The sequence below is a fragment of the Pongo pygmaeus genome, chromosome 1 (assembly GCF_028885625.2).
Source record: "Pongo pygmaeus isolate AG05252 chromosome 1, NHGRI_mPonPyg2-v2.0_pri, whole genome shotgun sequence".
Taxonomy (NCBI): domain Eukaryota; kingdom Metazoa; phylum Chordata; class Mammalia; order Primates; family Hominidae; genus Pongo; species Pongo pygmaeus.
In genome coordinates this window covers 10,211,233-10,225,440 of record NC_072373.2, presented here as the reverse complement: position 1 = coordinate 10,225,440, position 14,208 = coordinate 10,211,233, and the positions used below count along the sequence as shown (strand labels likewise).

The 14,208-nt window shown below is 37.0% G+C and overlaps 1 protein-coding gene across 1 annotated transcript in view; it reads right to left on the bottom strand.

Annotated features, from left to right (window-relative positions):
• Positions 1-14,208, bottom strand: part of LOC129016872 (histone-lysine N-methyltransferase 2C-like) — a 61,630-nt gene that overhangs the window by 9,818 nt on the left and 37,604 nt on the right. The window contains 10 exon segments of the mRNA XM_063661277.1: positions 164-300; positions 423-601; positions 1,957-2,104; positions 2,252-2,393; positions 3,802-3,966; positions 4,897-5,106; positions 8,846-9,400; positions 9,402-10,058; positions 10,061-10,576; positions 13,566-13,798. Coding sequence (XP_063517347.1) covers positions 164-300; positions 423-601; positions 1,957-2,104; positions 2,252-2,393; positions 3,802-3,966; positions 4,897-5,106; positions 8,846-9,400; positions 9,402-10,058; positions 10,061-10,576; positions 13,566-13,798 — 2,942 coding nt within the window.

Below are 14,208 nucleotides of genomic sequence, written 5' to 3'. Positions count from 1 at the left end.
TGGCACTCAAAGGCAGCTGAAAGGTCTGCAGTGAGCATCAGCCCTGCTCTCTGACCCTTTATCCTCAGTGATCCTGTTGTGTGTGTTTCATGGTAGACACCTGACCCATCTTTTAAAATTGGGGACATACTGTTTAACATTAAGAAGTCATTTACTCTTTTACCTCAGCAGCTGTAGGATGCAGAGTAATTGCTACAGATATAAGACCTGATCTGGGACCATTTGGGGAAGGACCAAAAGGTGACGCAAAATATAAAGTGCCTGGCTCAGTTTTGATGTCATTCCTTCTTGATTCTGAACCTTAAAAAAGAGAGGAAAAAAAAAAGAGAAAAAAGTGTTAACGGATTTTCAAAATCAAAATATTTACGTTAGTAAATTGGCATAGAGTAAAGGGAAATAATAAGGTTAAGTGTTTTTCTTACTTTTCCCAGCAGCGCTAGGAAGAATAGGAATGATGGGGGACGGCACCGGTTCTGGAGGCTCCTCCTTGACCAATGACAGATCTGGATGCCTGCTCACTTCTACCCCAACCACACTCTCAGGAGAGGATGAGGGAACAAAACTGTCAGGAGTATCTCAACCACCACAGTGATTCTGTATCCTGAAAAAACATAAACACACACATCAAAGTCTGCAAATCCACCACTGGGGGCTTCCTGTATCAACCCTGCTGACATCTATGAATACAGCTGTAAGGATACTCTGGGCAGCACCTATACGATGAGCAGCAAATGAATCAGCTCAGAGCCACACTGGGAAAAAAATACAAGAACAATATTTAGTTACAAAATAATTTAAATGGTATGTTTCCTTTTAACCAAAGCTTCAGCACCAAAGTTTGAAGACCTGCCAAAGAGGAAGATGTTCTGATTAGCATGTAACATAGAAAGCATGAAAGCACCTTTTCAAAATCCCAGATCGTTGAGCCTAGGGCAGCACTCCTGTAGCTTGAAAAGGAAAGAGCTGCTGGTTGGATTTAATAATAAAAAAGGAAAACTTTAAAAAGACAAAAAAAAGGAAAGAGAAGTCCAAGCACATATGCAACGGTCACACCTGCATTCACCTGACTGGGAAAACAGCTGTCCTACTGCTGCTCTTTACACTGGCAAGATGGGAGAAAACTTGGCCATTGACTTCATCGGCCCTTATTTTTCTTAACTGATAAAGTGAGGTGACCAAAACAAAAGACTGGCCCCTCCTGTTGAATTCAAGTTCGAGTCTACCAGGCCAATTGTGAGGTCTCAGACTAAATTCCACAATCCTGTGGAACTGCTGTCTCCCACTCCTCATGCAGAGAAGCAGCTGTCATGCAGGAGACCCAAGAAAGGCTGGCCTACTGAGGTACAGTAGAAAGAGGACCTGGATCCTCAATCGGGACAGATGATTCTCCACTTTGGTCCAAAGTTTCCCCATTAATAAAGTAAGGGACTTAGGTTAAATAAATGTCTCATCAAATAGAGGGTAGTGGGCGGATTTTCCAAGGAAGAGATAATTATTTGATGAAGTTGTAAGAACCCTCTGGATCTAAAGAGTTGGCTAGCGATTATCTACTAAGAGAACTTGATTCTCCCCAATTAGAATCTTACGGTTAAAGAACTGACACAAAGAGGACAAAGAGGTCAAACCCCAGACAGTTCTTAAACTCTCTTCCACGACAGTGTTCTCTGATATAGCAACTTCTGCTCTTTCATTTTAGACGTCTATAAACAACAATAAACCCAATAAATCACATTAATAGCCTTTAAAGGACAATGATTTCTGAAATATGTTGCAAGGAGATTTTCCCCTGCCTTAATGTCTGTTATAAACTTTAAATCCTGAAGATTATTCACCAAATTTTACTCTTTTCAAATGTTTTTACATGCTATTCCTAAAGACATTATGCCACATACATACATTTATTTTTTTTTAAAAAAGAAATAACTAAGAATTATTTGAGAAAAACATAACCTGTACCTTATTTCTTCCTGATTGTTATGAGGTGGTGTTGGGAGGGAGGCTGGCACATCAACTGTCTTGGGGCCCTGAGCAAGAGCTCGGGCCAACAAGTCGTCCTGGGGTCTGAAGGGCAGCTGAAATGGTTTAGGTCCTAGAGTTTTGGTAACTGGAAAAGCAAAAACACAAAACCATAAATACACTTAGTCAATATTGATAAATGGGTAGAACTTTACAGTTCTATTGCCATTTCACAATACACAACTGGCAGAGGCACGTTTCTCCAAGGTGTGAAATTTGGAGGCTATAATCATACCTTCATGGCTCACTAACACTCTGGCTTTTCCAGCAAGTTCTTCAGTTGTTGCAAAACCATTGGTCATCTTCTGACAAGCCATAGGAGGTGGTGTAGGAGGAAGAGAGGCAGGGGGTGTTGGAGGATTACTTAAATTATTCTGCTGCAGGAGACCAAAAAATTTAAATTATATGCTACTGAGCAAATATGCAATGACCTTGCTAAAACGTTGTTCTGTGAATTTTTTGCACATAGAAGCAAGGCTACAGAAATGTAATCAAGATGTATCTTGCACACCAAGAAAACAATACATACAAGGCCAGGAGGCTTCTTAGTGGAACAGATACTCGTGATTTTATGGACATATCAACTTGCTTACTTTACCCAGCTTGACTACTTAAGCTCTGAAATTAAGAAGCTAATTTCCTTTATACCTGATTTTATTTATGCAATTCTTCAAGTTTCGTGGTTATAGCTAGTGAAGGATAACTTTAAAATGCAATCAATAAATTGCAAAATATTATCAAAACATCCTTTAAGTTCTCATTAAGATATGCCCTAGTTCTATGAAAAACTTCAGAATTTCTGGTCTTAAACTTGTAATACAACTCACATCCGAGATATGAGAATCTGGATTGACTAAGACCTTTAAAAGAAGCAACAGTAGTAATACTACTACTAATAGAGTAACTAAATCATTAATGTAGTTCCTCTTCAGACACCTCTCCCAGCTTAACAGTTATCACCAATTTGTCATTTACTGATTAGTCTCTCAAGGAGAGACTTGGAATCTACCAATAACACCATGCAAATCAAGTGCAAAGTCAAATTACAAATTTTGCAAAGATAAAGAATTTCATGAGGATGATAAAATAAGGTTGGAGAATAGCTTATGAGTTAAGATAGGTTGTTTTTTTTTTTTTTCTTTTTGGAGACAGAGACTTGCTCTGTCACCCAAGCTAGAGGTAGAGGGCAATGGCACAATCATGCTCACTGCAGCCTTGACCTCAGGGCGTGGTGATGCATGCCTGTACTCCCAGTTACTTGGTAGGTTGAGGCACTAGAATTGCTTGAATTTGGGAGGCAGAGATTGCACCACTGCAATCTGGCCTGGGTGACAGAGCAAGACCCTGTCTCAAAAAAAAAAAAACCTACAATAGTCTAGGAATTAGTTGTAATTAATACCTAAATTATTAGATACGATACACTTAAAATTGTTTAATTTCATTTTTCAAGGTAAACTACTACTTTTTTTAAATCCCCACCATTTACAATGATTTTTGAATTCATTTTAAGCGTTAATAAAGGTTATAAGGAAATAAGGATTTCCACTACCATGAAAGTACATAATAGATATTTCTTGCAATTTGTACTCTTACCTATAAAAACAACTTCAAATGTTTATGCTAGAAATACTTCACCAGGTAAAATTTTAACCCTGTAGCTGAACTTAAGTTTTAATAAAACTTGGAAGAGTAGATGTAAAGTAAATAAAAAACAAGACAAGCTCTATCAATTCTGACACGTTACCCAAAGATGAAGCAAGACAACACCTTGGCAGAGAAACATACCTTGTAGATCAACTGAGAATAGTAGTCCGAAACCCCTTCCAGGGTAGCACTGCCAAAAGTTCCTAGAAGTCGATTCCCACTATTAAATTGGCCACTGCCATAAGGAAGAAAGTGCGCAAAGTTCACTCCAATGATTGGTTCCATTAGAGGGAGCAGAGAGAGCTGCTATTAAAAAACACATTTAAGAGTAATGTACATGATAAAAGGAACTCAGTGTAGCTCAACTTTCTAAGACCCGAAGCAACTTTGTTGAATAAGGCTTCAGAAAAATGAGACTTAGAATTTTCAAGTATCAAAATGCTGGAATAAGTGAGAGAGACTACAGACCTTTGAGACTTAAAAATAAGCTCTGTACTAAATGAATGCTGCCAGGCATCTAACAAGAAAAACATATTTCTTATCTATGCTCAGCAAAAACCGGGGCATAAACTGAGGCTGGGTACCACCAACAGCACTATTAGCAACTGTCTCCCACCTTCTGTAACAACTACAAAGGTGTAAAACAGAATTTACAATGCATTTCTTTGGATTCAGAGTCACAACAAAGTACTGAGGACAGATTTTTTTCTTGGTACTGAGGCTACTCCTTATGAACATAAGAAAATCTTGACTATCACCTATCAACCCATTTGTATTACCGTAAATTTCAGATGTCAATAGGATACAGTGCAATTCTTCTTGGAAAAAGTCTACTAGGTTCCTTGTCCAGATGTCTTTTAGCATTTGATCTCTCGTGTCCTTGAATTTTTTTTTTTTTTTTTTTTTGAGACCAGAGTCTCATTCTGTCACCCAGGCTGGAGTGCAGTGGCACAGTCTCAGCTCACTGCAACCTCCGCCATCCAGGCTCAAGCAATTCTCGTGCCTCAGCCTCCCAAGTAGCTGGGATTACAGGCGTGTACCACCACGCCCAGTAAATGTCTGTATTTTTAGTAGAGATGGGGTTTTGCCATGTTAGCTAAGCTCATCTCGAACTCATGCCTCAAGTGATCCACCTGCCTCAGCCTCCCAAAGTGCTGGGATTACAGGCATGAGCCACTGCCCCCAGCCTATATCCTTGACTTTTAAAAGGGGCTGCTCTAAACGACCCACCCTCACCTGTTTCAAGTGGGTAAACGTGTCAGTGCTAGAGTACATAGCTTGTTTTTCCTCTTCGTCCTTTTTCCTTTTCTTTGAGCAAGGTGCTGCTTTCTCACCCGTCCTCTGAGTCCATTTGCTTCGCTGTTTCTTGGTTTCACTTCCTCCATCTGTTTTTGGTAACTGGTTGCCACATCCAAAACCACCTTGCATTTGAGCCCCCAAAGTTTGCTAATGTAATTGGAAACGGTAAAAAATAAGTGAACAATCTGCATATTTGGTTTTTAGTTCATGCAGTGCCAAGCTATGACACATCATCCTAACATGGCACTACAAGTTATTAAATAAGTAGGGAAGATAGAGTGGTGTCAAGTGCTGGTTTTCCAAAAACATCATCCTTTTCTTCAAACGTTATTCTCAAGTATGGAAATCAGTAAGCTGCGAAGCTTGAGGAAAGAGCAGAACTCATTAGTAAGGCCATAGCCCTTTCTGGCAAAGCGTTACCCCTCATGCTGACCTCCCTGGGGGTGGGGAACCCCTTATTCCTGCTTACTGACTGCAGAAGGGAAGGAGATGCTTGTAGATGGCTATAGGAGCCTCTGCATAGTGGTCTTGGTGAGTTATTTTTGGTTCCCCTTAGGAACTAGTGAAGTATGAGGTGTGCTGAAACAATTCACAGGCTCCAGAAAAGCTTTATAGCCTATGCATCTTAGGTGAGAGAACAGATAGCACCAGACAACAATAAAAAGAAAAAACACCGGTTCTTCAAATTAGTTCACAACTGTATTTGACTGAAAAATAATGGCCACATACTTAAAGTCAATGGGAGAGAACCTAGATGATAACAAATAAACCTTTCCTTTATTTTTATCATTACAAAGTGAGAATAAGCCAAGCCCTGAAAAGGCCTTTAAGGGTAGTCCTATCAATGCCTTAAAATACAGGAATATTTTCAGGCTCCATTATTTCTAAATTTAACAGCAGTTCTTTGCTATAGACGATTACAGTAGCTGAACTTACTGTAATGAATTCTGCAATGAATCTTTGAGGGTTCTGAAAATTAGTTTCCAGTTATATTCTAAATAGTTTAGCGCATGGATGGCAACATTTTTATGTAAAGAGCCAGATGGTAAATATTGTAAGCCTTTGTGGGCCATACAGGCCCTGGCATAATTACTCAACTCTGCCCTTGTACTTCAAAAGCAGCCATAAACAATTCATAGATCAATGGGCTTGGCTGCGTTCAAATAAAACTTTTAAAATTCACGGACAAATTTGAATTTTGTATAATTTTTATGTGTCACAAAATACTCCTCTTCCTTAGATTTTTTTTCAACCATTTAAAAATGTAAAAGCCATTCTTAGCTCATGGAGGGAGGCGAAAGCAGGCTCAGACTGCTCATCTCCAGGCTAGTTCTGTGGCTCTCAAGGGGAGTCTCCAGGGCGGCAGCAGCATCTAGAACTGGTTTAGAAATGCAGATTATCTGGTCCCACCCAGACCTACAGAATCAGAAATACTGGGGCTGGTGCCCAGCAGTCTTGGTTTAACAAGCCCTCCTGGTGCTCCTCACACTTTAGTTTTGAGAATCACCTGCCTAGAGCAGTACTTCTCCCCCCTTCAGATGCACAGGAATCACCTGGGAATCTTGTTAAGGCTCACATTCTGAGAAGTAGGTGTGTGGCAGGAGATTCTGCGTGTGTTACAAAGCTCCCACCTGATGTGGATGCTGCGGATCCCCAAGGACTGCACTCTGAGTGGCAAGAACCTAAAAAATTTCTTAATTCTCTCTCTGTCTCTCTCTCTATATATATGTTTATATATATATTTATATATATTTATATATTTTTATATATTTATATATATTTTTATATATTATATATATTTATATTTATATATTTATTTATATTTATATATTTATATATATATATTTATATATTTATATATTTATATATATTTATATATTTATATATTTATATATATTTATATATATTTATATATATTTATATATTTATATATATTCATATATTTATATATATTCATATATTTATATTTTTATATTTTTATATATTTATATATATTCATATATTTATATATTTATAGATATTTATTTATATATTCATATATTTATATATTTATATATTTTTATATATATTTATATATTTATATATTTATATATATTCATATATTTATATATTTATATATATTCATATATTTGTATATTTATATATTTATATATTTATATATTTATATATATTTATATATTCATATATTTATATATATTTATAATTTATATATATTTATATATTCATATATTTATATATTTATATATTTATATATATTTTTATATTTACATATTTTTATATATTTATATATTTACTTATATTTATATATTTATATATTTATATATTTACATATATTTATATATTTATATATTTATATATTTACATATATTTATATATTTATATATTTCTATATTTACATATTTTTATATATTTATATATTTTTATATATTTATATATTTATATATATTTAAGTCACTATATATATTTATTTAAATCACACTTTAATTTGGGGGGAGGGGCTACTTTTTAAACTTGACGTGGTTGTTCCCCATGCCATTAAACATTCTTATACAGCACAAATTTTAATATAAACATGCTCAAAATGTAGCCTACCTCCTTCAAGGAGCTATTTAAATAATGTTAAGTGGTACAACAGAAAATGCTATGTGAGAACACGAGCATCAACACATATTTGAGATTGGGAGAGGTGAGAAAGGTATCTGGAAAAAGATGACTCAAGAACTGCATTTCAAAAGATAAAAATATATTGTCCAGACGTATATAAGAAGGGAGAACAGAACAGGCAGAAGCAGCAGCATGTGGTATACATAGAAAGGTAAAAAGACAGAAGGCTGCAAGTTATTCAGTACTCCTCAGCGTATAAGATGTCTTGGAGAAAGTGGATGGAGATTGTGCTGGAGAGTTGTCTATATTTACTGGTGACAACTGTAAAAGCATAACCAGTAAAATTTACAAAAATTACACAAATCTATCAAGTCAACACTCAATCTCTACTGAATGGTCAAAGACAAGAAAAAAAGCAACACTTGCAAAAAGATGAGCTTCATTAACAATCTTAAAATTAAAAAACTAGACAACTAAATATACCACTCAACCCTTAATTAAAATATGAAAATGAAATCCAACTTGAGAAGCTCTCTAGGTACAGCTTTATGAATGCAATGGTAATGGCACTGCACCTTCTGAAAGATAAACAGGCAAGAGCTATTAAGCAGACCAATTCCCATGACTCAGAAACTCCAGTTTTGGAACTATCTTAATGAAGTTAACTGAAATAAAGGGGGCGGATTCTTGTAAAGGTATATTTACAAGTTAGCTCTTCATATAAATGTAAAAAAAAAGCAAATTAAATGTTAATAACTTAAAACTGATAGAAAATTGATACATGGAAAACTACAAGATAGTATCTACATGTAACATTACATTAAGTATCAATACAACACTGTAACCACACAATAGCTTCCCAGTGTGGTATCCCTAAGAGTGCCAAGGGTATTAATAGGGGTGCATGGGCTATCCTCTACATTTTAAAGAGGTTAATGGAAATTAATCACTTATTTACAATAAAGTACATAGACATTTACTTACTTTGCTTTAGTCATATCAACTCAATGTGGTAATAACCAGTTGCTACACATCACGTTATATATGAAATGCAATACATGCCTTTGCTTTTCAAAAAATAGTAAACAAATTATTATTTAATATAGTTTAGATATAAGTAAAAACATGGGTTCCAGAGAGGTAGAAATGACAAAATAAAAAATGGTCCTTTAGAATAAAAAGATTGTAGAATAATGTGGAAATATAGTTGCTGGCACTAATCTGCTGTAAGTATAATTTAAAACAAAAGAAAAAAGTTGTCGTTTTTATGATTTACACTTACCAGTCCTTCAGCTGGGTTCTGCTTCTCAACTAGTTTATTATCCTTTGTACAGTCATCTTCCAAACAAATACTGCCCTCAGGTTTTTGATTCAAAAGAGAAGCTGACTTTTTATTTTTCAACAAGTGTTTCAGCAGTTCATTCCCTGAGTCTCCTTTGGCAGCAGGGGCCCCAGCAGAATGGGGAGGACTCTGTGCTGAGGAGACAGGACAGGCTACAGCTTTTCCTTCTACCTTACTACCATTCTGTTCCTCCAATTTAGGCTCCTCTTGGCCTGGGCAGGACTCTGTCTCAGGCTTTTCCAATTTTATCTCTTCTGTTTTGGCAGGGGTTTCCATGGAGAGCTTATCTACTTCTGAATTTGCATAAGTCTGTTGATTTGGAGTTGCTTGTGAGAAATCACTATTCTCTAATTCTGTACATAGCTGCCCTGCTGCCATATTGGGAGTGGATGGGCCGACTGGTTCCACTGACTCTTGGTCGGCTTGTTGAGGAAGCTCACTGGGTGTGCTCACTGCAGGAGTAGAGGTAGTTTCTGAGATGCCTGGAGTTGGTGGGGGCAGTTATATCTGAATGGGGAGTTGATGGAGCCTTGGTGGATTCTGCATCATCATCTCTTTTTTTCTTTCTTGTTCTTTTCTTTTTCCCTTTTTCCTCTGGGATTATATCAGAATACAATTGAATGAGCAATTGGGTTGATCCCGGATAACTGTGTCCATGGGTTATAGTAGAATCTTGGCCACATGGGAGACTGCTATTAGCTACTGGAGGTGCTGCTGGTAAAGCAGGTGTAAAAGAAGGCCTCACTGGGGACTGCTGGAAGCTGGTCCCAGAAAGATTTCCATGTCCCTGCTTAACAGAAGAAAAATTTGGGCTTCCAACAGGGATTGATGGTGAATCAGGAACAAATGAAGGAGGGCCCACCTGCCTTTGCTCATTAGTCTGCATGAAAGTTTGGGTGGAGGGTGAATTAATTGATCCTTGTATATTCTGCTGCTGTAAAACCTGCCCCATTTGCTGTTGGTGTTGTGGAGACTGCTGAAGGGGTCTTGGAGGTTGCATAAAATCACAAGGTAAGTCGGAACTGTAGAAGGGAATCTGGGACACAGATGTCCTACTACTACTTATCTCAGAGCCCACCATGCCATGCTGCTCCATTTCCATCCTCTGCTGCAAAGCTCTTTGTCTATCTACCTCCTGCATGAGTTGGATCCGTTAGGTCTCTCTTGCTGTTCTTGTAAACGTTCCTTACGTTCCCGTTCTTGAAAACTTTCACTAAAGGGATTGTTGTCATCAAATTCTACCCGAGGTGGTGGTCCACTCTCTGGATTTGCATTTGAGACTGTCCCTGGGGCTGGTGTACAAGTTTTTATTGGAAATTGGGCAATTGGGGGCTGAATTCTAGGAGGATTGAGGGGCAGGTGGGCAGGAGCACTGTTGGGTTGCCATCCAGGTAAACTGGGCATTCTAACAGGGCTAGTATGGCCAGAAATAACTGTTGTGTGTTGCTGGTGCTGAAGCTGCTGTGGCACCATGGGAAAGGTGGGTTGGCTCATGGTGGGTGGAGTGGCACCTGGAATTACGGGTGGCTGGGGCTGGACACTGGGCATCATGGTAGGTGGGGCCATCGCACATTGCTGCTGCTGTTGCTGCTGTTTGATCCGATAATCTTCAATCAATTCACCATGTTCTTTCTGTTGTTTACAAATCCGGAATAACAAAATGCATCATTACTCATTTCTATACAGCATAGGTACTGAAGTAAAACACTGGCTGATGACTGTGGTTGAGGTTACACAGAGGGCAGTTTGGCCCTGTAGAAGCAAACATATTTTTCTTGGGTAACTGCAAAAGTCACAAAAAATTGAATTGATAAGCGTTAACTAACGACTGTCAATCTCTTTAACAACAGGATTTTTATAAAGTTATCTGTAAAAGTGCTTCACATATGAAATACCAAAAACAGTTTTGTAAAATAAGTATTAAAATCTTATGGTGAAACTCATATATACTATTTATACTATACATAAAAAATATACAATAAAAAAGTTACACAAGCAGCTAATTTTGATGTCCTAGAAATTACATTAATATACAATGTTAGAATAAGAGACTTAACTCAAACTTGAACCATTTAAATGTTAAGATTTCATTTCTTAAATATATAAATTGTACATTTTAAGACAAGATGAATTACCAGCACGAATATCACACCCCCCACCCAGATTAAAAAGACTAAATTTGTTGAACACTTTCAATTTAATGGCTAACACTCAAATTATAATTTCTGAAATCTATACAAGCTCCGAGGCAGTATTTTGAATAGTCTGTAAATAGTCTCTTAGTATAATGGCTAATATCAATTAATTAATTCATTCCAAAAACCTTTGTGTCCCAATGTGCTCAATACTACAGACCAGATATCAATCAAGACGCAATCTATGTTCTGGAGAACCTCACCATCTCATTCAGCAAGCTAGGGAAAGAAGGAATGCAAAAGGATGTGTATATCTTTCAACATCATTCAATTTTTAGATAAATATTATGCTAATATACTAAACCCAGGAGTTCTAATAGTTTTTCAAAGTATTTTCTTGGGTTCCCCAGGTAGACTAATATTTTCTGCAAGTAATCGTGTTTGATCTCTTCTTCAACAGTTGTGTAACTCCTATTTTCTTATTTTTCCTGGCCAGTTTACTGGTTAGAACTGAGAAATTACCATTGGTTGGTGAAGTAGTAAGAAAGTACAGAAAGCACCTACAACAGTATCTGGGATATATAAGGTGGTCATCCATGTCTTTCCCATGACATTTTATAATACTTTTTAAAACATTACCATCAACTGCTTATCTTAATATGATTATACTGGATCTTTGGCAACTATGTAATAGATGATGTATCCCATTTTTCAAGTATTATAGCTTCTAAATAGGATTTGATCCATGGATATGCAAAAATTAGGCCCTCATCAAAAGACCTTGTACAAATATGCCAGACAGCAATGAAAGTGTTAAAAAAAATATATACTTTATTAAACATATCTTTACAAGAATATTAACCTACAGTAAACACGAACCCAGAGAGTAGATTTAAAGAGAAAAGAAACCTTTCATTCTGGAATAATCCTAGTTTTAAACAATTGGAATTATAATCACCTTATTGTTGGTACGTTATGGTGGTAGCTGTGGTTTGAAGGTAAGACACTTGAGTCCAAATCCGTAATCTAATAGTTATAAGCAAACATGTACAGTGGGGGTATTTTTTGGTTTTGTTTTGTTTTTGAGACAAGAGTTTTGTTCTTGTTGCCCAGGCTGGAGTGCAATGGTGCAATCTCGGCTCACTGCAGCCTCCACCTCCCAGGTTCAAGCAATTCTCCTGCCTCAACCTCCCAAGCAGCTGGGATTACAGGCACCTGCCACCATGCCTGGCTAACTTTTTGTATTTTTAGTAGAGACGGGTTTTGCCATGTTGGCCAGACTGGTCTCGAACTCCTGGCCTCAGGTGATCCGCCCGCCTTGGCTTCCCAAAGTGCTGGGATTACAGGCATTAGCCACTGCGCCTGGCCACATGTACACAGTGTTTATAACCTCTACAATGAATCAGTTTGTAAAATGGGGATAATACTAACTCCTTCAGAAAGATGTAGATAAGACAACGTAAATGGAAGTGCTTCCTACAGTGTTCATTATAGAGCACTCACATTTTTTTTTTTTTTTTTTTTTTGAGATGGAGTCTCACTTTGTCGCCAGGCTGGAGTACAGTGGTGCAAGTTCGGCTCACCACATCTGACTCCTTGGTTCAAGGGATTCTCCTGCCTCAGCCTCCCAAACAGCTGGGATTACAGGCACACGCCACCATACTTAGCTAATTTTTGTATTTTTAGTAGAGACGGGGTTTCACCATGTTGGCCAGGCTGGTCTCAAACTCCTGACCTCAAGTGATCCACCCACCTCGGCCTCCCAAAGTGCTGGAATTATAGGTATGAACCACCACGCCTGGCCTGAACCTTAAGTTTTTAATTTACTTGGGTAAATATACCTAGGAGTTGGCTCTGAACCCATTTTGTACACTACTATTGTTTTATTTTAAATACAATTTTTACATGTTCTTTTCCAGTATATTATTCAGTTTAAATATTCTGATAAACATCTGGTTTATAATAGAAGATAATGGCAAAATGATTTCATTTTTCTGGAACAGTCCTTCAGATAAGACATACTAATGTATTTTAAGACCAAAACATTAAGAAATAATAATAATATCAACTCCAAGTAAACAAAAATACTTCCTGGGCCCCCAATTCTTATTCCAAACTAAACCCAGTATCTCCCCATGAGCTCGGTCCTCAGTTGAGTTGAATACTCTCAATGATGTATAATGGAAACATGGTCTTTGCAGTGATTTCTTAGTGCAGAAAAAAAAATAATGTCTCCAACTATACTAAGGTTGAAAACAGTTCTTCGAAGTCGAAATTATGAGACTCAATCTCTTTTGTGTCATTTATTTAGTATGTGCTGTGACCATCACTCTAAGTAAAAACTGGAGCTGTTATGGCTGCAGTTACTAAGAGGTCTCAGAGCTGTCAGTTTTTGGCAATGTACTTTTAATGCCATTTAATACTAGTCAAAAAAAATCACTAGTCAAAGTCACTAATGGACGACACACCAAAACATTCTACTCATCAATTGTTGGTAGTTTCTATTTTGCAAACCTATTTATTACCTGTTCTAGCTGTTTCTGAACCATGCTTTGCTGTTCAGTAACATGCTTGAGTTGTTCTGCATCTTCCTCCGGAAATTCACACCCAGCTTTCTTGGCAGTACGTTGTTTAGCTGAAAGGGCCTTCTTAGATTTTCTGTGAGCACCAGTTTGTTCTTCAAGATACTTCTGCTGCATTTGAAGCAGCTGTTGGTTCTCCTGGAGCCACTCTTCATACTGCTTACGCTGTGAATCATCTGAGGAAAAATTAAAATTCAGTTGTGTTAATTTTCTAAAGAGTCCAACATTATAAGTTACACAAATCCATTTTGTGAGGAAGTAGTTTCACCATGACCACATAATAGGAAATTTGAAAACACAATACTAAATATTAGACCACTATATAATGATAAAATATCAGATTTTAGAAAAATATTTAATTGAGAAAGCCAGAGAATGCACATTCTTGAGATACTGGTTAACTTAGCACTTATAAATATTACAAATCCAATCTTGGAAAAGCAGACTTATGTAATGAAATTCTTTTTTTTACTAAACAAATTCTCTAACCCACAAGCCAAGCTACATACTAAGGTATACATGCATTTTATGAATACGACTTTACAGATTTTGAAGAGACAAAGACATATCCCATCAACGTCTAGTG